Genomic DNA, 27,785 nt, shown 5'->3' on the forward strand with positions numbered 1-27,785 from the left:
GCGTTCCCTCTCGATCCTAGTAATAATTGGGTCTTTCTTTATTTCTTTGACTTTTCAAGAGGTCAATTTATTATCAGATCTACCCCAAGTTTGAACAATTAAAACACAAAGCACCCATCACAACCTACCTGCTTCACCAGCAACACATAACAATCAACGCACACCATCTACCGACCTACATAAACACCATACCATACCATACCATTCAATCTCATCAAGTTCAATACTCTCCCTGATTCATCTATCATCATATCGTCAAAAATTTGATTGACACGAACCAAGTCTTCCAACCTTTCCGATCGCCACTCCATTACATATCACAAAAATGTTTCGAAGAGCTTTGTCAAATGCACCCCGCGTTGCCGGTAGAGTGTTATCAACCAACAGCCACTCCGCTATCAGACCTCTATCTGCTCAGATTGCATCGCCATCGTTCGTTGCCGGTCGCAGGTCGTATCATGAAAAGGTCCTCGATCATTATTCGCGGCCGAGAAATGTTGGCAGTATGTCGAAGACGGATACCGATGTAGGGACTGGTTTGGTCGGCGCACCAGCATGTGGCGATGTCATGAAGTTGCAAATCAGAGTGGATCCAGATACAAACACCATTTCCGATGTGAAGTTTAAGACGTTTGGCTGTGGTTCGGCCATTGCTTCTTCTTCATACTTGACAGAATTGGTTCGAGGAATGACGCTTGAGGAAGCCGGCCGAGTGAGAAATACAGAAATTGCAAAGGAGCTGTGTCTTCCACCTGTGAAGCGTAAGTCTACGCACTTTATATTTACCTAGTTGCATATGCTAACACTGACTCAGTCCACTGCTCTATGCTTGCTGAGGATGCCATCAAATCTGCTATTTCGAATTACTACACCAAGAACCCCAAATCACAATCCACAAACCTCGGAGGTACTGGAGCATCCATACCAAAGATTGACGTGGAAGCCGTGATGGAACCCGCACAGTCCCAGACAGCAACGGTTTAAAAAATTGATAGTAGGCGCATTTGGGACATGAAGGTTTTTCTTTCCGCGTGTATTATGATTGAAAGGTGTACTTGTTTGATCGGGTAAAGCATGGATCGGTGATAGGATGCCAGGCTACCAGAGTCAGGAAAGATCAGAACGGGCTGAGGAGACTGGTCTAATTGGCCTTGTCTTGATCCAAGACCAAATTTGGGTATTGGTCGGATTGTTTAGGGGAGGTTTAGTTTTCTCCCACTCACACAGCGTACCTAGGTACAACATCGTAGTCAAAATGAAGCATAAGATACCAACAGTTACCTTTAGCAGTCACTATCAGCAATGGTCCAAACAGTGGTTGATTTCATTCCTAGTGTGTGCTATATGACAAAATAAAGATGCAAACCCAGGAGGGAGGGGTGTTTACAAGATCCACGAAGAAGTATTAGCAGATATAGAATTCAATGTAAGTTTAGTAGGAAACGCAATTCACAATTGAAAATGGCCATGATGGTCAAACTTCATAGAGTGAGTGACTATGGCATTCAAAATTGAATTGGATATAGCCTGTAAGTAATAATAGAGAGAGAAATGTCAAGGCATTCTGAAATGCTTTGATTCGCCAAGTGAATTTTCAAAAAAAGTTAAGCCGCGAATCGGGCAAAGCGGGTGAAGGCGTCTTTATCTTATCATTTGTCAGGAACTAAATATTTTTTTTCTGCAGGGTAGCATCTAGCCATCTGCAGCTTTTTGAAAATATATTTGACTGTGTAAATCAACCACGATTGCAAATTTCAATCATGCCGAAACGTACACTGGAAGATACAGAATTGAATTCTGGAGATAACGACATTAAGATCTCCTCCAAGAAAAGCCGCAAAGAGAAGAAGGATAAGAAGGAAAAGAAATCCAAGGATGTCGAAGAGCCAACCACAGAATCCACCCCAATCGAGGTTGAGGTAGAATCGAAAGAGGCTCGCAGAGAAAGAAAACGGCTCAAGAAAGAGAAGAAAGCTCAAGAGGCAGAGAAGGAGACAGAAGAAGAAGAAAAATCAGGAGTCGAAGCAATTGAGCCTGCGTCGGATGCCAACGCTGCTGCAGATGCGAAAGCTGCTAAAAAGGCAGAAAAGGCACGATTGAAGGCATTGAAGAAGGAAGGGAAGGAAGAGAAGGCTGACAGCACCAAGTCTATTGAAACTGCAGCTCCTGCAAGCGTTACTCCGCAACAAAATGGAACAACGTACACGGAAGATCCTAATCTGAGCGGCTTGCCACAAAGCGAAATAGACTCCTTCTTGACCACACACTTTATCACCATCACCGACCCATTATCTACCTCAGCTACTCTAAGACCGCTTACAAAGTTCGATTACCTACCCATCACTGATCCTGCTCAGCGAGCCCCATTCAAGGACTTCAAGGCCCCAACACCTATTCAAGCCGCCGCATGGCCGTTCTTGCTCGCTGGTCGCGATGTAATTGGTGTCGCCGAGACTGGTTCGGGAAAAACCATGGCATTCGCTGTCCCTTGCGTACGTTATATGTCATCTCTACCCAAGAACCAGATAAACAAAGGTCCTAGGGCCGTTGTTGTGTCGCCGACTCGAGAATTGGCGATGCAGAGTTATGAGCAGATTGTAAAACTTGCCAAGGCATCTGGTCTTGAGTGTGTTTGTGTGTATGGTGGTGTTCCCAAGGATGAGCAGATCAGGGCATTGAAAACTGCCGACATCGTTGTCGCTACCCCCGGTCGTCTCAATGATCTCATCAATCAAGGATGTGCAGATTTGAGCAAGGCCCGATATGTCGTCCTTGACGAAGCTGATCGTATGCTGGATAAAGGGTTTGAGGAAGAGATCAGAAAGATTATCAACACCACTCCTTCTCTTGGAAAGAGACAGACACTCATGTTCACAGCGACTTGGCCCGAGTCTGTTCGCGAATTAGCTGCCACCTTCATGACTAGCCCGGTGAAGATTGCAATTGGTGACAATCCCACAGGAGATTTGCGAGCCAACTCGCGCATCGTCCAAAAGGTTGAGGTTGTGGAACCAAGGGACAAGGAATACAGACTTATGCAACTACTAAAGCAATACCAAAGTGGCAGTCAAAAAGATGACCGAATCCTGGTCTTTTGTTTGTACAAAAAGGAAGCTACCAGAGTAGAGAGTTTCATTAGACAAAAGGGCTTCCGAGTTGCTGGTATCCATGGTGATTTGAGTCAGGAACAAAGAACGAGAAGTTTGGAGGCTTTCAAGAGTGGTAACACCCCAGTTTTGGTTGCTACAGATGTCGCAGCTCGAGGTCTGGATATTCCTGCTGTCAAGTTAGTTATCAACTGCACGTTCCCTCTTACAGTGGAAGACTATGTGCACCGCATTGGTCGAACAGGTAGAGCTGGCAAAGATGGACTGGCGATCACATTGTTCACTGAGCATGATAAGGCTCAGTCTGGCGCGTAAGTAAAATATCCAATTTTTAATCTATCATCTACTAATCGCCGGTATAGTTTGATCAACGTCCTCAAGGCAGCCAATCAGCCAGTCCCAGACGAATTGTTGAAGTTTGGTACTACGGTTAAGAAGAAGGCTCACGATGCTTATGGTGCATTTTTCAAGAATGTGGACACTACCAAAAAAGCAACAAAGATAACATTTGATTAAGATGCAACATGCTAGGATTATAGGATAATTTGCTGGGAGAATTTAGACTCAGCCTTTAATTGCATGGTAACATTCGAGAATGTATCCCTTCTCGCTCGTGGCTCTGTCAAGGCGTAATGGTTAGTAGTTTATAGATCGGCGTTGCAGCTGAGAACTTACAGGAGAATCACAAAAATTATTGCTACCAAACCACTTTTGACAATGTCCACTAAACTACCCGTGAATGATGTTCTCATCTGAGTAAGTGCGGCATACGTAACAACGCCGAGCGAGATTGTGCTAGGTCGCGGTAACAGATCTTTGACTGTGAATTTAGCGCCATGGCGCCCGCAGTAATTCAGAATGAAACGACCGCACCAGATGATTCGCAAGAGCATGTTAGCCATATTCGCCAGTACTAGACCTTCGGCTCCGAGATCCAAGACCCCTAAAAACAGATAAGCGGCGCCACCAAAGCCGGCTGAGAAAGCAGACATCCACAAAGATTGCCTGTAAACTTCGGCTTCGGTTGCAACAACAGCTACAAAAGCTTCGCACACTCCATTCAATGCTAGCAGTGGTATGTAGTAGCAATACACTGCAAGAACATTACCAGCTCCAGACGACTGCCATCGTGGCCCAGCAATAAAGTTCAAGAGGAGCGGGGCGATAGTTGGACCCACGGCAACTATGGCAACTGACAATATAAGATATATACGCAGAAGCCTGTGCAAGTCTGTGCTGGCTTTCTCAGCGGCCCCCTTGGTTGGCTTCCCGTCAACGACAGAAAGGAGCTTCCCGAAGTAGTTTCTGGACATTTCCTCGATTGGCTGTAAGACTAGTCGAGCAACAAGACCACCATAATTGCTCGCTAGTGCATAGATACCTTGAGCTGTTTGGGTGGCCATAGACGCTATAAGAAACGTGTCGCCTTGTGTCAAAACATGCTTTACCATTGATTGTATCATCAAACTCCCTCCCAAAGACAAGAGTGGTTTGGAAAGGTAAGAGTAGATGTACTCCTTCTTTTCACTACCATTAGTTAGCTTCGTAAATAATGCCATGTCAAGATATTAAAAATACCTGTAAATAGGCTTGATCATTAACGAGAATCCTCCCCGTGTTGCAATGTTCCAGACGCCCAGTAAATACACCAGTAGTATCGCAATAGCATATGCCCCTTGACCAACGGCAAATGGCAGTACACCCAACTCTATTTGATGATGAGCAGCCCAAACTGCAACAGCACAAGTAACAATGCATCTCAGAACTGTTGCTATCGATTCCGCACCAGCTCGAACCTTGAAGGCCGATTTTTGTTGTGCGATGACGAAACATGGCTCAGCTAGCAGTTCTAGAATTGCTGCCACGCCATATAATTTCAAAGATTGTCGAAAATAAGGCGTTTCAACCACGCCAGTCTGCCCGGCATTGGCATAAATCCAACCAAACAGCACCGTAGACGCCAATCCGAGAGCAATAGAAATGTAAGATAAATTCACGATTGCTTGGCTTTTACCAGCGGTCGTTCGGCTATCCACATATCTGTTCTTTGTGGACAGATTACCGTCCTGTGTGGCTTTGGGGCTATCATCGCTTGTGTCGGTCTGGCGCTGTATTGCGACACGCAGACTTTCTCTAGAGAAGAATAGTACGGTGATGGAGTAAACTTCAAGTTGTGTTGACACAGCAAGGAGCTCGGGTGAGAGATACCGGAGAAGTATTTGGTTCACGATGAATGTTAGCGCTCGAGACCCGGCTTGCAGTGCAATCAAGAGAGACGCTCCACCAGCAGATGTTGAAAAAAGAGATTTGCCCGCTGGCTTCTCTTTATTGGATTCCACAGATGTCATCGGTGGTCATAGGTATCGCTCTGGATTTTTGGTTGCAATCTGTGTTGTAATTCCAAATGTCTACGCGCTTTGATCGCTGGTCACATGATATAGTTGATCAACCATGCGATCCGCCGAGAAAAGAATTTACCTACGAACAACGACATAGTTATACTATCTGATGCTTAATAATAGTTTCAATTTTTATTCTTGATGTTAATAAACCTATTTATATAATGACTTGATTGTATAGAGGATACAGGTATAAGTCGTATAGAACTCACTACTTTAAGGAATTTAAATACTCGAGTAAATATTAAGCTATTTCTTTAAATTTTCAAATTTCGAATTTCGAATTTGAATTCTTTCATTACTTCTTTCATCTTCCTATAAATTAGTATTTCTTAAGAGACTTTTGATAAACATTTAATAAGTTTAGAATAGAGATTCTCAAAAGAAAACTCTCAATTTTGAAAAATTCGATTTATTTTATTAGAATTTCAATAATTTTATACATTGAGATAGTTATACGATTATAATATTATAATAACCAGCGAAGTATAATAGATACGAAGAGTAGTAGATACGAAGAGTAAGTAATTAACGAACATATACTATACACTGAACGAATTAGGGGTTGAATGAAGATCGATCTAGATACTAGCTGAAAACATTCGAAATACTATAATTTGATAAGTCCAACACCATTTAAATATCACGCGAAACTTTCATGTCAATTCCTCTATATATCTGAGTAAGGATCTTTGCAAGTGTCATCGCTCGCTTGAGAGACAAACACAGGTCCTCCTACCACCCATAAACAAAAGAAGAAGGCTTGCATTGTCGAAATTCGTCCGGGCGGTTTCTTCCATTCCTGTACCCTTCTCTACTATCATCATCTCCAGGTACCTTTTGCGTAATCTCGCCTATTGGTTGAATTTCGAAACTCAGGGAATATTTCGTGAAAATATGTCCATTCGCTCCGTCGTTGTAGGGTCGAATTCTCACATGGACCGTTCCTAAATAGCTTGACTGGTCAACTAGCACCTGTTCCGACGCACATACTTGCTAGGGTATAGAAATAATGGCATCATATCTATTGATTCATAGTCTAAGAACTATATAGGCCACTCTTAGATATGCTTGTTACATTGTAATTGTTAGGAGAAATAGCAACATTATACAAGTTTGCAATTTATGAGCACATCTCTTGAGACTGCTCTGGAGCTGAAAGAAATTCTTTTAGGTCTCCGTCTGGAATGAGACCTAACATAAACGACTGGGTGTTCGACCCCGTCCTTTTTGTCTTGAGTAAGCACGGTATATTTGAAATTCTCACAAAATTTGATCGAGTTGAGGCGTGTATAGTGGCCGCTGTAGGTTTCTGCAGTCTTCTGCAGTAAGAGCTTGGGGGTGTAGTAGAAGAATGGTGGAAAACTTCTCTTACTTTTGCTGCCCAGAGAGCAAGCGAGCATCCTGGGTGTATAATACGTTCACAGGACTAGAAAACAAGGTTTGTTAAAATTTTCAACAAGTCGTGTTTCGGGCACAGTCGATCAACAACAACTGGTGCCGTCGTTTCTTCGGTAGAAAGAAGGAGATTTTACGCACGAAATACGATAGAATGTTTGAGCGTTGTCCCCAGGATGTTTTGCTTGATTACTTCAAGCGTTATATTGCAGCACGTCTTGCTAGAGCTCAAATATTCAAAAGATGCACACACATATTTCCCTACAGGCCAAAGGATATTGAGCTTGATCGAAGAGGTAAGAGGCACTGAAGCATGTGATAGGTGAGGCGATGAGTGTCTAGTATACAACGGTATGCCCTGCGGTGGCAGAATCTGTGGTCTATAAAGTGGACATTTCGTTAATACAATAAAATCCTCTATGTTGTTAAAATATATTAACAAAAGCGTTTTTAAAGTATTAATTAAGCAAACAATTTCTTTATAAACATTTAGAAAATTTTATTTTAAAGAGATTTAATAAAATTCTTGAATTTTGGTTTAAGATAATCAATAGTTTATTTTTATTAAATTCGATTAGTAATTGAATTCAATATGAATATATAGATTAGAGTTATATAGTATTTATACTTTTATAGTATATTTTGTATAGTATAGTATAATAGTAAAGCTTCTAATTGAAAAATAAATTGGAAGTAATATAAATGATTTATTTTTCACTTCTTTTCCTTTTTAAACTTTCGATTAATACTTTTCATCTATTTTATAGTTTTTACATTTACTCCACTTTTTCTAGCTTTTATATTCACTTCTTCTTTCCTTTTAGTTTTTACATTCGTTTTTTTTCCGTTTACTTCTTCTATAACTTTGATATTCAAATCTCTAAAGCCCTTAAGCCTTTATTTTCTTTTTTTCTATTAAAATTCAATACTAAACGGATTTCAAAACATATCGATTCTATTCGTTATTGATGAGATAGCATTTCTTTAATAACAAATGAAATATATTATTATTGTATTATATGTAATAAAATTTGTATGGAGATTTATATTGAATTTCTCTTCGTCGAAAATATTAAGTTTGCCACTACAGGGATGGTGTTCGTTGTACTGTAAAGTGGTATGGAGACGATTCTGTCTGAGTCGAAATGTGTAGAAATGGTTGCCTTGAAGCCGGTGCTAGAAACTGGTATCTATCCGGTCATTTTGGATCCCACCGGTCCAAGATCCATACTCCAATTGTGTTCTCCCCCAAGAAGTAAGGAACGCTCACTAGCGCTAATATAAACCCACGCTCCCGCTACAGTCCCCAATAATTTGTTCCAAAGCTCCGTCACCAGAGCTCCCTCCAAACTCCAATGCACCGTCAAAGGGTCGTCCCCACTTCTTCCGCCAGCGTGCTCGTCATGAGCTAAACTGCACCGCCAGTAATTTCTCTCAGTGTAACACATCAAGCCCTCCGTACTCAAATTTTCCCGTTGGTGCGGTGATCTTCACAAATGGCAGCAAATTAATTGCTGATGCTAATGTAGATGATACCGCATATCCTGTGGGGACTTGCGCGGAGAAAGCTGCGTTCGGGAAGGCTGTTGTACAGGGTGACAAAATTTCTCCGGTGCTGCACATACTTGGGATCAAATCAAACTGTTGAAAGATGACTGCGATGGTGCAATTATTCTCAACTTGGGGTCTGGGCTCTCCGTAGTGGTGTTGATGAGAATAGAGAGCATGGTTTAGGTACCTGGACTGGTAAATATGCCCCCACGAATTGCGTAGGTCCTAAATGTCTAATTGTATTCTGTCTAGAAAGCTAGCTACGTATTGAAAGTAGTAAATTCTTATATAGACTCTACTGAAAGAGCTAGTCTCTTTCGCATTCGTTTAGGGCGTTGTTACAGTAGCTATATTACAGTAGTCATTGAATTGGAGTCATTCACTTCGTTCATACACTAAAAAAAACAAATACTCAACTCCCACGTATCCAAACAGCGGATCCAGCTGTAAAATATTTGGGATTGAGAGGAAGATAGTTAATTAAGATTATCAGAAAGTCAGATTATTCAGATGATCTAGATGACTCCGCCGAAGTGGATGAAGTGGAAGGTGTTGACGAAGACGTAATTGCTGATCCTTGACAAAAAATTCACAACGTTACTAAGGTTCATTGGTGACTCTTGTGAGATTCTGGTGCCGAGTATGCCTAAGCTGTAATGTCTGTTATGTGGCGTGCAATATTATGATGCATGGAGGAGAAAGCAATGCGAATGACTTGAATTCCAGATTCGCTAGATGATTCAGGGGTTGTTTCGGTGGGGCAGCATCTTTTTTGGCAAGTTCTCTCTCGATAGCCTTTAGAATGTCTTCGGTTGAAACACTCTCTTTGAGAAAGATACTTCTATGAAAACTATTTCAATGACGATTCAGAGGCACTCACTACGAGGATGGGCACTGGTCGCAGTATACCCTACCCCGTATAAGTTGAGCTTAGTAGAGTAATCAACATTAATATCGACGCCATCTATGTTAACAGATTATCGAACTGATATACACGTAGGAACTTTTGTTTAGAGATGTTCAGAGTGACGATAGAGAGAATGATAGAGAAGAGTCTCGAGGGGGTCTTGTCTTGCCTTGTACGGTGCACTGGTATCTTCGGTTTATTTAGTTTGCAGGAGTTCATGAAGAATTAGTGGAGGCGGTATGGTTCAAAAAGAGGAATTGATATTTTAGTGCTAGCTAGTATGCAAAGTTTGAAGTATTAGAAAGCCGCGCTGATCCCTAAATATCTCGTCACTACAGAATATATCTTGACCATTGTGGCCTATTCCTCTAAATCCCAAAATCCTGTTATCCTTTTGAAAGAAACATTCCGCACTATCCATCCACCTCTCACCAATCAATTTCTCCATCCCAACCAATCAAGTAAACTACACCACTTGTGCATCAATCCATGATTATCTTGTCGACACCGAAATATGTGTTGAGATATCGCAAATTATACTATAGATATTCGCCTTCACATTTATTAAGTCTTGCAGGACTTGATTGTCCAACAGACCAGGCGTATGTAACCCTATTGATCAAATAAATTAGCATATAAGTTAGATTATGGTGAAAAGCTGAAACCAATAACTTACTGGGGCGGCGAGGATAATGGCAATAAATGCGAGAAGCCATTGTTGCTTGCCTTCCAAAAACAATACACTGGCGATAAGCAAGACAATACCCACAAAGAGCAATACAGACATGTATGTTCTTGACGACTGCAAAGTAAGGTTCGTTTGGACTGTTGAGAAGCTGGTGAAGATATTGTCAACAGTACGGAGGATTTCGGAGGTACTCTGGATGGCGTATTCGTTTTGTTGAAAATACCCATTGATCAAAGAGGTTGCAATACAACTCCAAATTACCAATGATGCGAAAAGCCACATGAACAAAGGTATCTGTGTAAGAAATTCCGCAAATTTCTGAGCATCAAAGGATTCTAAACAAGTGACGATCATCTTGACTATCTCCAATTTTTCTCCATTGTTGAGTCCCATGATGAAGTAGATTGTTGCAGGAGATAGAAAAAGTGTAGGGAATCGGAGATATCTGAGAATCATATAGTGGGAGTTACTGAGAAAGCCGTAGATAGTGGCTGTAAAAAGTCCGGTAGCGAGTAGTATACCTGTCAACAAAGCAATCTCATATTGGGAGTTGCTGAGAAAGCCGTAGGTAGTAGCTGTAGAGAAAGCGGCAGCGAGTAGCATTCCTGTCAACAAAACAATCTCATATTGGGAGTTGCTGAGAAAGCCGTAGGTAGCAGCTGTAGAAAGTCCGGTAGCGAGTAGTATACCTGCCAACAAAATAATCTCATATTGGGAGTTGCTGAGAAAGTCGTAGGTAGTAGCCGTAGAAAATGCGGTAACGAGTAATATACCTGTCAACAAAACAATCTTGGTCGATGTCATGGTGAGTTATTCAGGACAATTAAATTGTGATGTACTTATGGCTTTGTCGAGTTTGGTCAAGTCTGTAAAGGTTGAATCTCTGAAGGTTGAGTGGAGGAGTCAGAATAGATGAGTTGGATGAAAGATGTTCCGAGTTGTAAATTTTAGCTGAGTTGTCGGTCGTTTGATGAAACTATATAGATACCTACTACTGTCCACTCTCATTACCGAGAATTTAACCGAGATATTTGACAAGACCAAGGTGCTTTGTTCTGAATCTTGTTTCCTGAAAGCCGTGTAACCACTCAGAACTACGGTTCAGCAGACCCATCTCAATGATGTCTTAGTAATAGTCTAAGTCTAATCAATTGTCTCTTAAGAATCTATATCATTTATCTTTGTCTTTTCCTAGTTCATCATCGCTTTGTATCCCCTAGACTACCAAAGCAGGGCGCCTTCGCTTAATGAGGGGTTATTAACTAATTAGATTATCAGCATTCCTTAAATATAATATAATATTCACGTTTATTCTCTAATTTAATATTCGATAGATATCATTTCTATATCAAAAGTTTGAATATAGTAATACATACTAACTTTCAATCTATACTTTTTTTTCAAATTATGAAAATCGAAGTTTGAAATCATAATTCTATTTTGTAAATATTATAATTGAAAAACTATTGAAATAATAAGACTTTATTATATAATATATAGTGAATAAACTATAAAAGCGCTCTAAGTTACTAGGCTAGGAGATGCTTCATTATTAAAATTATTTAATATCTATATACTATTAAAAGTCTGAATAAAAAGCAATTTTCATTAAATAGAATATTTTTGTTATCAACTGAGTAGTAATTATCCCTATGGTAGTAGAATCCGTGATTAACGAAGTGAACACTTCGTTAGTGTAATAAAATATTTAGTATTTTCATTATATATTGAATAGTCGTTTTTAGTAAATTAATATAATTAATCTTAGCTTCGTGAAACACCAAACTTATTCTAATCAATAATATGTTAATAAATTTCTTGAATTTAGAAAACTTATTACAAGTTTTAGTCTAAAACAATTATTTTCAAATAAAAAAGTTTATTTATATTGTAGTTACTATGTACTTATATTAGTAGAAATCCTATAAAACGCATTTCTATATATATTACATTTCTACAATTATATTTTATAATTTTGATTATACCTTCAATTTGTACTTTATAATATATTGAAGAGGTATAAAATAATACTTATAAATGTTTTACTTTATATATATATAGCAAAATAATAAGCAAATCAAAGAAAGATATTAGTTTCTATTAAATTATAAAGAACCTTGTATTTTCTTATATATTAATCAATTTAAATTATACATAAAATGAAATAAATAATATCATTATAATATATATAATTATTCCTGAAAGCTGTGAATAAACAGGTTATTTAAAAGTTTGAATTTGATTGTAATATTAAAATTATTAAAAGAATTTTAATTAAATATAATATAGCTAATTGGAAATGTAAAAAGAAATTAAAGCTTATATAAGTATATATTGTTAAACGATTTGTATAGTGCTTATTTTATATAAAATTGATGGTTGAAGAATTAAATTTAATTGTATAATCAAATGCATGTTTTATAGAGTGAGTAATAGGGAAAAGATTAGATTAATGGTTTTGTATTAGTTTTTAAAAACGGAATTTAGAAATAATCGAAACTTATAATATAAAAAAGAATATAAAGATTACATATTAAGGAAACTTTTGAAATATTGAGAGAAGCAATTTATATATAGAGTATGTTTGATAGGTTTTAAAAGTAAGAGTGTATGAGATGTTTTTTAATATTGTTATTAATAAAAGCGAATTAGAATGTATTTTTTAGAGGTTAGAGAGTTGTTTATAAATAGTTTGGGATATATTAGATAAGGATTTGTTTAGTAATTTGGGAGTTAGTAGATTTAATATTTAATATTAAAAAAGTGTAGTACAAAATGTGACACTATAAAATAAGCGGGGGGCGGATATCAGTGGCCTAGTACTGTAAATTCGATTAATAATCGATGAATATATATATATATAGATTAAAGTTATTCAATATTTCCCTTTATATAATATAATATAATAGTAAAACTTTTAATTAAAGAATAAATCATAAATGAAATAATTCGATTTATAAACAAACCCTCTTTAAATTTTCAACTAATATCTTTTACTCACTCTTTAATTTGCATACTTACTTTCTTCTTCTTCTTAACTCTTATTCACCTCTTTAATGTCCTTCTAATATTTATATATATTTTCTTTCATTCAAATTTCCTATCTATAACTCTAATATTCAATAATTCTAAAATCTCTTAATTCATTCAAAACTCTCATTTTTTTTTAAAAAAAATCTATAATAAACGAATTACAAAATGTACTAATTTTATTTATTATTATTAACAAAATAATTGTATTAATAATAAATAAAATGTTAACATTATACAAATTAAAATTTAAATATTTAATGAAGTAAAATCTCGGAAAACCTTGATCTATTTTTAATATAAAGTAAATAGTACAGAGCTTTAAAGATGTGATTGAAAAATGTATCTCTGAATTTGTTTGAAAGCAACTCTAATATTTAAAAAAAAAATAGTTTCAATTATTTTTATAAAGATTAAAGAATTCATAATGAACGTAAAATGAATGGAAAATTAAATGTAATAGCTGAACAATAAAAAGAAAGCAATAACTTTGAGTTTAAAATAATGATTATAAAATTTGTTAGAATGTTTTTAAGTTTTTTGTAAAAAAATAAAAATTTGTAATGAATATAATGTAAAAAGGTCAAATGGAAATCTGAAAATTATATTAGTTATATTAGTTATGTATTTCGGTTCTGAATTATGTTACGATATACTAAATTACTTTATAATGATATCTGACATATTCAAACTATTATTTTAGTCATAATTGTTAACATTGATAACAAGATATATAGATGAAAAGTGTTAAATTTATAACAAAGTCGATTAATTAAGAAGAAAAGTATAAATCCCTTATACATCAAATACTAGAATATCAGAATATGAAATTGAAAGTATAAATACAATACTTGGAAATTTTTGATAAAAAATATTACAAATTAATTACATCATTTTTAAAATTTAAGTTTTTAAACAGTATTATTTTTATGATTTTTTTTCAATTGCTTGTTGCTTTGTTAAAAATTTATTTGAATAATTTTTGAGGAAAGCTTACATTTACATAGCTAATACAATCTACACCAATTTGAAAATTCTAAACACAGAAAGAGATTATATGATTAATGTATATAGATGATTTGGAATTTTCAACTTAATGACAATACATGAATTGAAAGCAAAAAATATAGACGTGTTTTGATATACAATATAGATTCAAATATAGATTTAAGAATCTTTTAATAAATTTGAACTCAAAAATTGAATATCTCAGAATAATTTATATGAGATATTCTATAAATTCAATAGACAGAATTATTTTTATTTTTATATTTAGATTTAGATTATTAAACAACTTCAAATTTTATTCTTTGTAAATTTGAAAGTTCGATACTTTTACTCACATCTAAAACAAGAGAAATGGAAAGTTTGTATTCAAGCTATAATTCAAATTCTAACAAGTTAAGAAGTTTATTCCATTTTTATTAAAATCTAAACAATACTCTTCAAGAAAACTAAGATATTTGAATAAAAAATTTATTGAAATCTTTTTTATCTTTATAATTCCAAGATTGTATAATATAGAACTACAGGCTTTTCCTCAGTCCTTCGTAGCTAAAAACAACAACGACATCGCTAGCACTCTCCGTAGTTATTTTTGATGCTACTCGAAATCTATGCCTATATTTGTGCTGTACAGCTTTTAAAGTATTGAATCTCATAAGGATTTCTATTCATCTGGGAACTTTGAAGCTTTTTGAAAGGGTAATTTATACATTGACTTAAATATCTAATGATAAATCTAATAAATCTTATAAACCTTTTTTTGTTTTTTTAAACCTTTTTTATATCTGTTTCTAAATCATTGCAATCTAGTAAATCTAATAATTCTCTTTCTAATTGATCTTAATGAATTATATTAAATCCAAAAGCCTAAGATTCTTTATCTCTTTCAGTGTATTCCCAAATCTCTAAATAAATTTGAAATGTTTATTCAATTCTTTAAAACTTCAATTTGCTTTTTCAATCTGATTTTTGAATCAATTGTTTCTTTGATAAACAATAACTCACAAAAATTATACAATTGGAAGTTTTCAATTTAAAGAATAATATAATGTTTTTTGTTTTTATTTTATGAATATTTTTATTTTGATTTGTTAACTAATTCATCAATTCACACGAGCTTTTTTCTGATATTTCTTTATAGATTTTATGTAATTTTTAAATCGATCAGTTTTCAGTTACAAATTATGTTTTAAATTTTGTATGTTAGGGATACATATAATAAAGAAATATGAAAAGTAGATACAAAAACCCGTAACAAATACATTCTTAATTTCAATCACGAAAGTCCGAGAAAATGCTTGTGATCTAGAATCTCAAATATATTATTTTACCAAAATAAAACCTTGAAAATGAATAAAAAATCAAATTCAAAAGTATAGAAATATCTTAAAGTTTAGGTATTGTAATAACCTTTGATGTAACAGATTTATGAAGAATATTCGATATGTATGAAAACTTTCATAATTTAGTAATGAAAATTATTATAAAATATTACGATCATTCTAAATTCGTTTTCATATATTATCACTATATCAATTTTACTAACCTTCAATCTAATTTCCATATTATAAGCGATATGTATTTACAAAACATTTTCATTTTTAGAGAGATAGCTTTGCAAGAAGAACATGTTCACGTTTTCAATAATATAAACAATAAAAATATCATTAAGTTTTCGAATAAATTTAATATTTATATATGCACATGTTACTCTCTACAAGCAATTTCAATTTAAATAGTATGTCATTCTGATTTAATTATGTGTTCTTGGTACCAAATAAAAGAATTACTGAAATTTTTTATCCGCCTAATTAGATACTCTCAAGCCCCTCAAATGTCATTTAATTATCTTTATGCTCTTAAATTAAAAGAGAGTTTACTCTCATGCCCTTTAGAGTCTATAATAGAGAAGCGAATATAGTAAACAACTTCAATTCAATAGTTATTGTATTATTATTTTAAATAAATATAAAATGGATAGATTAGCTCTTTGAACCAAATCAGTTAGTTTTTCAAATAGAATATAATATGATATTTTGAACCTTTCAATATGAACAGATTTTGTAATAAATAACGAAAAGATTGATTTCCTAGTAAACAATGAAAAGGTCGATTCTATAATAAGTAAATAAATTTAATCTTTAAGGCTAGAATCTATTATGAAATAAATCTGAGGGGTATAAGAGTAATTTGACGTTTTTTATTTGATTATGTAAAAATTATTTTGATATCAATAAAATCGACTGGAATTTAGATTCCAATTATTGAAATTTGTTGAATTAGAAACATTAATATTTGAAATCAGAATTTTTATAGTAGAGTTCGAATCCATAATTGAAAAGTAGAATTTAGAATGAAATTTAATTTTACAAATAAACAGCTAAACGATGTGAAGTATATGTATACTTCAACTTTCATGATATAAGTGTAATATTTTAGATTTCTAATAACATTAATATATGTGATTTTTTAATTGAATATTAACGAATAGTTAAAAGTTATAAGAGTTAATCTACATTCAATAGTTCAAATTTCATATTAAGACACTATTATAATAGAAATAATTGTTTCGATGAAAAATTTCTTTTTTGAATAAAACCAAAAAAGTTTGTAGTTCTTCTTTTTCATTGGAAAAATTATTTTGAGGTTATATATTAGCAATTACAAATAGTGCCTCCCCATATTAGTATATTTCGAAAATACTTTTATCAAAATAAACAAAACCCATTCTGTATATTAAATATCTAGGTATTAATTTTATTACTTTTTTGTACAATAATATTATTAAGTGAGTAATTGAAAATACTCACTAATAACATAAAAGTTCTATTATAAATATATTATCATTATTATGAAAATCCTTCTGAGTTATCTATGATTATTATATTGTTTAGATTGATTTTTTGTTATATGTATAATGTGGTTTATTACTGAATCGCTAATATCATTGGATCGCTACTTTTTATATTATTCAATTATTTTAAATCTATATTATTCAGTAATAATTGAATCAATTAATTAAAACTATTAAGAATTTAATAATCTAGAATTTATTATATTATTTTCAAAGATTTATATATTATATTCTATCTTTTTATATTTATTATAATATTGATTAGAAAATGCTTTTCTATTAGAATTCCTTTCTTTTTGATATTTATTATATTGAATCTGAATATCAATCTTTTATTGAAATAATATATCAAAAATCTTTTGTTTAATGAATATTTCTTTTTAATATGATTAAGTTTTTTTTGTATATTGATATTTATTTAATATTTCATTTGTTATTTGAAGTATAAACTTTTTTATATTTAAAAGTATATTTTTATAAATTAATCTTTTTGTTTTTTTAATTAAAATTAATATAATTTCGAATAAATATATAAAGGAGTTTGATTAATAATAAGTTATTTGAGATTTAATTAGTATTGATTGAAAAAGAGTTTTTATTAAGTTGTAAAGGGTTTAAGAGATTTATTGATTTAAATTGAAAGAGAGAAATGTAGATATATAAATTTAATAATTTAATTTTGAGAATATAGTTTTAAAATTAAAATTAATTAAATTTGTTTTTTGAAATTCTGTTTTTATATTTTGAAAAGTGATTGGTTTTTTGTATATAGTTTTAAAAGTTATAAAAAGTTCAATTTTCGAAACATATTTGATATATATTTTGATAAATATATTAATTTGATTATTATATAGATGTTTTAGATTATTAAAACAATTAATATTAAATGATTAAATCAAATAATTTGAATATGATAATAAATATGAATATATAATGTTGTTCTTTTTGTAATATATTTGAAAAGCTATTGATTTATAATTTTCATATTTATTTAGTATTAATATTTGATATTTGCTTTTTCTTTGATTTTTAATATATTTATTAAAATATTTCAATTATTTTAAATCTGTTTTATTATTTGTTTACTTATTAAATATAAATTTAATAATCTATTTTATAAAAAGATTCATTTTAATATATCAATCAGAAAAATGAATTTGTTTTTGAATTATTAAAAACAAAGGAATAGTTTTATCCTTTTCAACTTCATATTTTATTATTATAATCTATTCTCAATTGCTTAATCATATTGATTCACTTTCATTATATTTTTTAATATTAATAATTATTATTATTATATATATAATTTCTATTATAGAATTTGTTTTATTGAAATTATAGAAATCGCTATTCAAAATATAGTATTTTGTTTCTATATTCGTAATCAATCAAAATCATTTTTTAATAAGTTTAGGATTTTTGTAAAGAGTTTTTTGAAAGTTATAAATATAATCAAAATATATCTTTAGTTCGATTCAATACTTTATATATCGATATGCTTGGAGTTTTTTAATGTATTTCGTATTTTTTGATTCAAGAATATAATTCATTATGTTTTCTATATTCTTTAATTTGAATGAAAATCCTTTTGAATTTATATTGAGTATATATTAAACAATTACTTCTTCTTTTAATTTTATAATCTTATAATTATTTGTTTGGGTTTTCATTTGATTGTGTCAATTGTTGATTTTATTGTGTAGTGTAGATCAAGGCATTATATAGAGTTTTGTAGTTTTAGTAGTTGATAGATTCTTAGATTTATGAATAGTTTTAATAATTAAAATGATTCGGGCTTCTTTTGATGATGTTTTTATGATAATTCGTTGAAATATTGTGTATTGAAATTGAGGTGATTAAACAGTATAAAAAGTGGTGACCCGGTGATGTTAGCGATCCGGTGATAAACCATGTTATAGCTTTTAAAATCAAAATGTTCATTAATATATTTATTGAGAAGAAAATGAGATTGATTTGGATTTTAAAATCTATAATATATAGAATCTATTTCAATAAAAATCGGATTTCTGTTCATATATATCAATCATAAACAAAATAGATTAATTCATTTTCAGATAATTTCTTTTAAACATGTTTTCAATAATAATTTAAAAAGCATTCGGAGTTACATTTTTATATTATAAAACTCATATTTTATGAGCAAACTTGATTACGTAATTTTGATTCGAGATCAAAATAATACGTATAAATAGATTCGAAATTGTAACTGATATTTAAATTAATTAAATAATGATAGCTTTTTATTTATATAAAAGAGATATGTAGTTTTTTTTGGAAAATTGACCGTTTCTTATTATGATTAAAAATATTTTTGTGAATAGAAAATGTACAAATATTACTTTTATTATCGTGAGCAAATATCATGTAATCTTATAATATCGAAAGTAAGAGTTTAGTAATGTAAAAATTGTAATATCTCTAGATTTGTTATATTATTAAAAGATTTCTTTAAAAAAATGGTCAAAGAAATTACGTTTGAAAAAAAAGGTTTATTTGAAAAATCATAAATATATGACTCAATAAAGGAATTACTTTCACACTATTGAAAATGAGTTCGAATATTTCCATACCACTAAAATTGATATATATTTATTTTCATGCTATTTAGATCCTAGTTTCAATACGCTAAATTCAATGATAGAGTCTGTAATAGGTTTTTTTTATTTTAATTCTAGATTCAAGTTTATTGTAATTTTTTAAAGCAAAATCTAAAAACATTGTTTAACAAAAACGAATGACAGCTCTTTTCGAAAAACAAACTGAAGAATTTTTTTACACCTAGATAGGTAATTACAAATCTAGATTTCAGTATGAAACTACAAATTCTAGCTATTGTAAAACCTAAGTAGCACGAGAGTAATTCGGGTCAATTTTAGTGGTGCGAGAGTAATTTACCATTGAAAATAATCAAATTCATTTTTCTGCTACTCAAATTTTATTGAAATTGGGATTCATAATTTCACAATGGAACCTAAAATTGAGATACTAGAATTGTTATCGGAATTCTTATCAACTACCTTTTATTTAAATTTCTTGAAGAATATTCTTAAATCTTCCTAAAAAGAATGAATGCAAGAAAATAAGGTTTAGGATTTAAAAGTAGAATCTAGAATTTTTCAAAAGAAAATCCAACTTTGATTGCAAAATCTAGGATTCAGAAAGCAATAAACCCAAAATCTGTTATAGAATCTAGTATTGAAAGCTCGAATCTGAATAATATAAAAGTAAAATACACATCAAATTTCAATGATATGAAAATAAGAATTTGGATTTTTAATAGTAGTAGAGTAATTCACCGCTAATTATAATAACTTTCAAATTATTTAAATTCTGTAATTCGCCAAACGATTGTTTCTTGAATATTATAACAATATGCTATAGAATTTCACAGTAAAATTTGTATTAACTGACTTTTAATGATCAAATCATCCTTAGAACAATACTATCTAATTATTAATGGGTATCATTCGATTTCACTATATCATTGTTCCTTTTTCATTTTATAAAATCTTATTATATATATGTCAAATTTTGATATGCAGAAGCTCTTGAGGAGGATTTAAATAATTTTATTTTAGTAGATTACTAGTTTATATACTTGAATTCGAAATAAATGTGAGCTCTTCAATTTAACAAGTTATAAAATATATTAGACTCTATACTCAGGCTATCTTGGTACCTCGGTAGTTCATAATCTTTATAATGTAAATGTGTTTTCTTTCTAGATTTTATTAAAAACTCAGATTTCCTTGTCATCATGTTGAAATTAGTTATTATCTATATAAATAAAACTAGATCATGAGGCATTTTCTGATTGTATTATGAAAATTAAATATATCATATGTCAGGAAAAACCCATTGTTCGTTTTTAAAATCAAAAATTAAATATTCAGATCAATCATTTATGGGTTATATGATAATGATGATAATAACATTCAGTAGTATTGAGTCAAGTAATGTAAAAGAACTTCAAAGACCCTGCTGAGTATATGAACATACCTAGGTGTCTAAAATTGTTAATTTGTTTAAAGTTATGAAGATTTATTCTTTATACGAGAACTATGATAATTTTTTGAGTGAGTTTTCTATGTTAGTCAAAAATAAATGAATGTAAATCTACCAATTAGAAAATATATCAATGTTTAGAGTTAAATACTGTATAATGATGTATGAGTAGAGTTTAATATATGTATATATATACTGCGGAGTTTCATTACGCTTATAACCAATATACCTAGGTATTTTTATGGAAAAAGGAAAAGGAAAAATAAAAATAAATATTGATACAGAATTGGATGATTTCGAAAAGTCTATGCAATAATCACGATTACAAAAAATTGAGTCCCCTAATTTCTGGCCACCCCTGTTTTGGGGAACCTTTTCACACCAAAATCTATATTTCTAATTATGTTATTTATGAATGTAATTTAGTTTATTTCAAGTTTATTTTGATACTTTTGGGTATTTACGAGCTCTTTGGATTGAGATTTAAAGTTTTAAAATATCGTTTTTAAAATTCAGATATAATTCCTATACAATTTGAGACTTTATTGAGATATTTGATGACTTTTAATAAAAATTATCAAAAGTAAATTATAAACTTTTATTATAAGTTTATGATATATTAGCTTTGTGAATTTCTTTTTTGAAATTCTTATAAATAAGTATTCAAAGACTTCATTGAAGTTTTAAATTTACACATAATTCCGATACAAATTCAAAAATCGATATTTTAAAGCTTCAGAAATAGATCCACAAAAATCCTATAAATTTTAAATTTTAGATTCATTTTTAGAACAATTTGAATTATAAATGATAGAATCTCACAAAATTATATTTATAAATTAAAAAGTTAAAAATGTCAATTTTTGAGATTTTTTGTGGTAAAGAGCAGCCTAAAACAGGAGTGGCCAGAATGCAGAGCATCCGACTTATTGAAAATAAAATTATTTTAGTTTGATATTCTTGTGTTGTTGAAAAATCTATAGTATTGTGTGAAATCTTGATGTTCTAAGTATGAGATCAATGTACAATATAACATAGTTCCTAATACAACGAGCTTTGAAAGCAACATTTCGACCTTTATATGTTTTTATAATTAAATCAATTATTGTTCACAATATCAGATTTGTTTCAGATTAAGATAGATATCCTTTAAAAAGAATCGAGTTTCTTATTGAATAATTCTACAGTAATAGCCACATATAGCAACGTTTCATATATTAATATATCAAATATCAGAAATATAACTAAAATAATCTCAAATAACATTTTTAATATTTCAATCTCAACTTTTTTCTATCATATTGTTATTCTGGTTTCAATTTGAATCAAATAATAAGTTAATATTCTAGTTTTAAAAATATATAATATTTTAATCTCAATGCCAATTTGATTTGATGTTTTAATCTTAAACATCATACATTATTCTGATTTTAGAAATCACATTCTAATTATGAATTATAAACTTAAAATGATTTTTAATGATTTTTTAAATTTATAACTCTTTTCTAACTCTAACTTTAATCCTGAGATTTTCTGATTTGATTGATTATAATTTAAATAGAAAATCCTAATTGTGTTTGGTATTTAGATTAATATTACCTTTGAAATCAGAGTATCAATATCTCTATATATTTGAATTAGATTAATATGTTTCAAATTGAAACTAGAATAATAACACTTTTAAAATTAAAATGACCTGAAATAGTATATATTAAACCCCAACTAGCCCTTTTGATATTTGAGGTATCAATATATAGAATATTGCTATATGAGGTTACCACCATCAATTCTAAGATAGATTTGATATTGATAATCAATAGCTTTATAATATTCCTATTTCTTTTGATTTTAATTTATTTTGGAGATGAATAAATCTTAATATTAAAGACTTGTACGAAATTGTAATGAATAAAAGAATTTTCCATTAGGCCATTTCGAAGACATTAAATAATTAACATATTAGGTAACGTGATTTATCAGCATGTAGGCTATATCACTATATGAGCAATTTGAAAATACACCAAAATTAGGCCTTTTCAATATTCCAATTTTAATAACTAATCATTATTTTCAAAAAGTAAAGAATATTAAATAATAATAGAAACTTAGCTTTTTAGAAATCTAGCTTTTGTATAAACGTTTCTATTATATTGTAAAAAAAGTGGAAATTGTTATGATTTTCATTACAAAGAATTTGTTCCTTCAACAACTACTTTAATAATTCGAATTTCTAATCAGAAATTAGATTTTTATGATAATTGTATAAATTAAATTTTGTGTTTCAGATTTTATAAAATTATATTATTAAATGAAGAAAGTGCATGGTTACGCACAGACAAATCTTGTATATAAAATGAGGTGGCCTATATGATGATAAACCACGTTATATGAATGTGAAAACAATACTTTTAAAATAAAGAAGTATTTAATGTATATTCAAGATTTATAAGAATTCTAGTTATCTTCATATTGTAAAATATAAGAGGTATTAAATTGTTTACAATTATCTAGAACTATTTCAAAAGATCAAAACTTTATTTATTATTTTCCAAAGTCAATATGTATCAACCCCTTCTGGTTCACTAAAAATGATGTATGAACACTACAATAAAATAACCCCATTTTGAAAACATTATAGTAATTTTCAATTGAATAGATAACCTTGAACTACGTAATCTGAATACTAAAAAAGAAACTGTCAAATTAGGTCAATTGAAAGCTTTCAGAATGTAATTTTGAATTCAAATTAAGCTCTATAATGGTTTTGAATCAATTTATTGAAACTCAAAAGAATGATTGGAATAGATTTGAAGGCGCAATTGGAAGCAATAATATTAATGTACGAGGCATATATGATTTAACAAAATTAGAATCAGAATTTGCATTACAATGTGAATTTAAAAAAAGTGTGTTTACGGGCTTGAAGAGAGCTTAATAAAAACCTTGATAAAAGTCTATGTGAATGAAGAATCTAATAGATAACAGTAAGCAATAACTCGAGCAAAAAAATCTAATCACCGATAATGTTTATTTAGGTAACTTTGAATAAAAATCTAATATAACTTAATAATCTAACAAGGGAACGTGAATAATACTTCCATTATAGAAATATAATATAAGTATTATCAGAATACTATATGTTCAATTTTATTATTTCTTTCTTAATCTTTACATTATTCGACGGTCATTTTAATAATATTTTTATTGTTTTTGCATTGATTATGACATTTTTTATTATAATACTTGATATTGATTATCATTCTATAATATCTCCATTATTTATGGAATTCGATAATTATTGATTAATATTCTTACTGTTTCTATATCTTTTATATATAATTTTGTCACATAAATATTTAAAATCGAATTATTTTATAATGAATCATATCATTATAAAAATAGAATAACATTCAATTTATCTTTGATAATGTTGCAATTAAATCATTAAGAAACTATATATACATAATTCATTGAGAAAACTCCTATAAACTAAGATTTAGAAATTTCCATTATAATTCTATTTTGGAAATCTTTTAAATTTTTAATATTACCTTCATACTTATCCAGATCATTTTTATAAGATCATTTAGGGTTTTTAATATTCAAAAAATCGAAAAACTAACTCTATTTAAAGAACATGATTTTGAAACCCAAAAAGATTATATTTCTCAATAAACTCAAAAGACTAAACTATTACATTAAACTTTACTATATATATAGAAGAAGTGAAATTTTTATTCTAAATAATATTAATGTGTTTATAGAAAAAGATTATTATTAATGAATTTTAATTTTTAATTTCTGATAAATTCCATTAAATATTTACTCCTATATTTATATTTTTTATTATAATTCAAACCAAAAAATTGAGAATTGTTATTAATTTTATTTTGAAAAACATAATTACTATATGATTAGTATATGTGTCAAAATTTTAGAATTATTTATTCTGTATTGAAATACTTATTGAGATTCTATTCGTAAAGATTTTTAAAATAGAAAATGATATTTAAATATATGATTCATTTCTCTGTTTTGAATCCTACTTTCGATTTCATTTGGTTCTTCGTATATTCAATTACAGTTGTAATATTATAGATCTAAGTGTATTATTCTTCATTTATCCAAATTTTGTTATTTATTATAATTTATTAATTACTCATATTTCTCTATAGAAACTTTAAAATCTTTGAATTAATATTTAAAGCCTTTAAAGGTATAATCTCAATAATATTAATAACAATATTGATAAAAACATTACACAATTAGTTAATATCTTATTATTAGAACTCAAAACTTAAACGTTTTGATGTCAATTTCATAATTTTATAAAAGGAAAGAACGTTTTATTGATTATTAATAGCTGTTATCATGAAATATGTTTGAAAGATATTTTGTTCATCAATTAAAAGCCGTTAATTAAATTCATATCGTACATTATTGTAAGACATTATGTGGTATTTGTGCTGATGATTATAATCAATTGAATATTTTAAATCAAGAAATTTAATTTAATATTTTATTTTTAGTTCTTAATTTGCTTGCTATTCTTGAAATTTTATATATAATTATAAATTCTAATGTTTCATTTGATTATTTATAATCTTTCATAGTAATCTTAGATCATATTATTCCATAGTTTTTATAAGAATTCTACAAATATTCATACAACACTCTTTAGTAATTCTTAAAAAATATCTAATATATTCAAGCAAAGTTTATGAACTTTATACAAACATTATATGATACTATCATTCTAATAATTATTAAGTATCGAATATTATTCTAATAAATACTGAATTTCTGATATTCAAATATAATAATATTAAGCTTACAAATCATAAAATTTTGCTTAGACATTTTAATCTTATATCATTAGATTACAAAATTGATTTACAATTAAATGATTTGGAATAATTGAATTACTGAACATTATTTAATCAAAAATCAGTTGATCTAAAGTATCTCTCATGATTATATAATATTAAACTCTATGATATATAAGCTGCTTTGATTAAGAAATGAAAAGTTATTGAAAAATTTAGAGATTTAAAGAATAGCAAATTGAAAGGATATTAAAAATAAAATAATTATTATAATTTTTTCAATGGTTCTTATATTTTTGAGAAACTAATATATATTGTTATTATTGAATTCTGTATTATATCAAGGTCTCTATATATCTAATACCTCAAGTTTTAATTAAAATAGTTGATTTTTTATAATTATATAAAAATCATGATTATTTTAGATGTTTCTCTACTATTTGAATTATATTTTAAACATCTTGTAATATTTTAAGCTATGTTCTCAAAAGTATTAATAATTATCAATGAAACTTTATAATTATTGAACTTTTACATATTAATATTTAAAAAAAAACAATTATTTATAGTATTAAACAATGTATTTTAGATAATTTGTAAAAATGTTATCGAGCCTTCATTATTTTATTTTATAAACGTATCTATTTTGATTATAAAAAACCTAATTTTATAAAGGAAGTTGTGTTGATAATTAAATTATGTATTTGAATTTCAAATCTCTAAATTATTGTTATTCAGAATAACTTTATTAAATTTATTATATCTATTAAATTAATAGTGAATTGAATCAATACTGAATGAATATCAGCTTTTCGCAATAGTTTTATCAATCCAAGTTACTCATAAGTTTAATTCAAATTTGAATTTTATTATATACAAGTTTAAAAATTCAAAAATGAGAATTGAGTTATTAATTATTATAATGTGGCTTAATAACAAGTGGAATATATCAGTGGATAGGTTATTTTATTTTATTTTTATTTTTTTCATTTTCGATATAAACTTTAATGATAGTTTATAATGAATGTGAATAATTAAGAAGTTTGTACAGTTTTTATTATTGAAATTATTTAGAAAAATAGAAAATGAGTATATAAGAAGTTGTAAAGATATGTAGTATTTGGAATATAATATTGTAAGATTTTATCTTTTATTTTGATTAATGATTCAATTTGTTTAATTTTTTTAGAATAAAAAAAATAACTTTTTGGAATATTTGTTTAATATAGATTCGAAAGGTATTTTATTTAAATTTAAGAGTACAGGGAATATAAAGAATATTGAAAATTTTTCTAATTGGTCTGTGAGGTTCTGAATCGAACTAAAAACATGTTCTGATTTTGTTTATAATTTTCAAAATGGGCTTGTAAATATTGTAAGTTTATTTAAAAATACTTTTGATTAGTTGTAAATATATAAATAAAATATGACACTTGAATAATGATTCTTATAATTTTAATAAGACTGGTTTTATAATAGGGATTATATATATAATAGTAATTGTTATGAATATTAAAAAATATGATAGAAGTGAATCAATATGATTAGATAATTTCAAATGAAGCATAAATAAACTATAATAATGATATATAGAAATGGAAAGAATAAAATCATCATTTTATCTTGAGTAATTGAGATTTTTTTTTAGTATATTAAAATTCATTTTTTGTATAGAATTAATTATTAACTTAATATCTAATAAAAAAATGAACAATAAAATAGACTTGAATTAATGAAAGAATTTTAATCAATATATTAGAGATTGACAAAAAAACTTCAAATACTAATATTAAATAAATATAAAAATTATAAATCAATAATTTTTTCGGTATGTTACATAAAGAATAGTAAAATAATCTCACAACACTAAAATTGATATTTTTCTATTCTTATACTATTTATATTCTAAATATACTAATTTATATATTTGATTAAATCATAGAATCTATGGATTCTATTCTATTATTAAAGATTCTATTATAATAAGAAAGGGA

The 27,785-nt window shown here is 29.1% G+C and overlaps 4 protein-coding genes across 5 annotated transcripts; 2 read left to right on the plus strand and 2 right to left on the minus strand.

The window, feature by feature from the left end:
* The first annotated feature begins 60 nt into the window (after window positions 1–60).
* BCIN_04g01680 (hypothetical protein) lies at window positions 61–1,585 on the plus strand. Its single transcript, XM_001550805.2, has 2 exons — window positions 61–761; window positions 815–1,585. Exons 1-2 carry the CDS (start codon window positions 326–328, stop codon window positions 982–984), a joined length of 606 nt encoding a protein of 201 aa, XP_001550855.1. The 5' UTR covers window positions 61–325; the 3' UTR covers window positions 985–1,585.
* A 49-nt stretch (window positions 1,586–1,634) lies between these two features.
* On the plus strand, window positions 1,635–3,643 carry Bcdbp3. The gene is made up of 2 exons (XM_024692400.1): window positions 1,635–3,418; window positions 3,470–3,643. Exons 1-2 carry the CDS (start codon window positions 1,761–1,763, stop codon window positions 3,621–3,623), a joined length of 1,812 nt encoding a protein of 603 aa, XP_024548175.1. The 5' UTR covers window positions 1,635–1,760; the 3' UTR covers window positions 3,624–3,643.
* Window positions 3,644–3,653: 10 nt separating this feature from the next.
* On the minus strand, window positions 3,654–5,570 carry Bcrft1. Of its 2 annotated transcripts, XM_024692401.1 has the most exons (3): window positions 4,686–5,570; window positions 3,783–4,634; window positions 3,654–3,726 (listed from the first exon to the last, which is right to left on the minus strand). In XM_024692401.1, the coding sequence occupies exons 1-3, from the start codon at window positions 5,453–5,455 to the stop codon at window positions 3,672–3,674; spliced, it is 1,677 nt and encodes a 558-aa protein (XP_024548177.1). In that variant the 5' UTR covers window positions 5,456–5,570; the 3' UTR covers window positions 3,654–3,671. The 2 variants fall into 2 exon arrangements, with proteins under 2 accessions (XP_024548177.1, XP_024548176.1); XM_024692402.1 differs by having other exon boundaries at window positions 3,654–4,634.
* A 4,073-nt stretch (window positions 5,571–9,643) lies between these two features.
* BCIN_04g01710 (hypothetical protein) lies at window positions 9,644–11,015 on the minus strand. Its single transcript, XM_024692403.1, has one exon. The coding sequence runs from the start codon at window positions 10,852–10,854 to the stop codon at window positions 10,003–10,005; it is 852 nt and encodes a 283-aa protein (XP_024548178.1). The 5' UTR covers window positions 10,855–11,015; the 3' UTR covers window positions 9,644–10,002.
* Between the last annotated feature and the right edge of the window lie 16,770 nt (window positions 11,016–27,785).

The sequence above is a fragment of the Botrytis cinerea genome, chromosome 4 (genome assembly GCF_000143535.2).
Source record: "Botrytis cinerea B05.10 chromosome 4, complete sequence".
NCBI lineage: Eukaryota > Fungi > Ascomycota > Leotiomycetes > Helotiales > Sclerotiniaceae > Botrytis > Botrytis cinerea.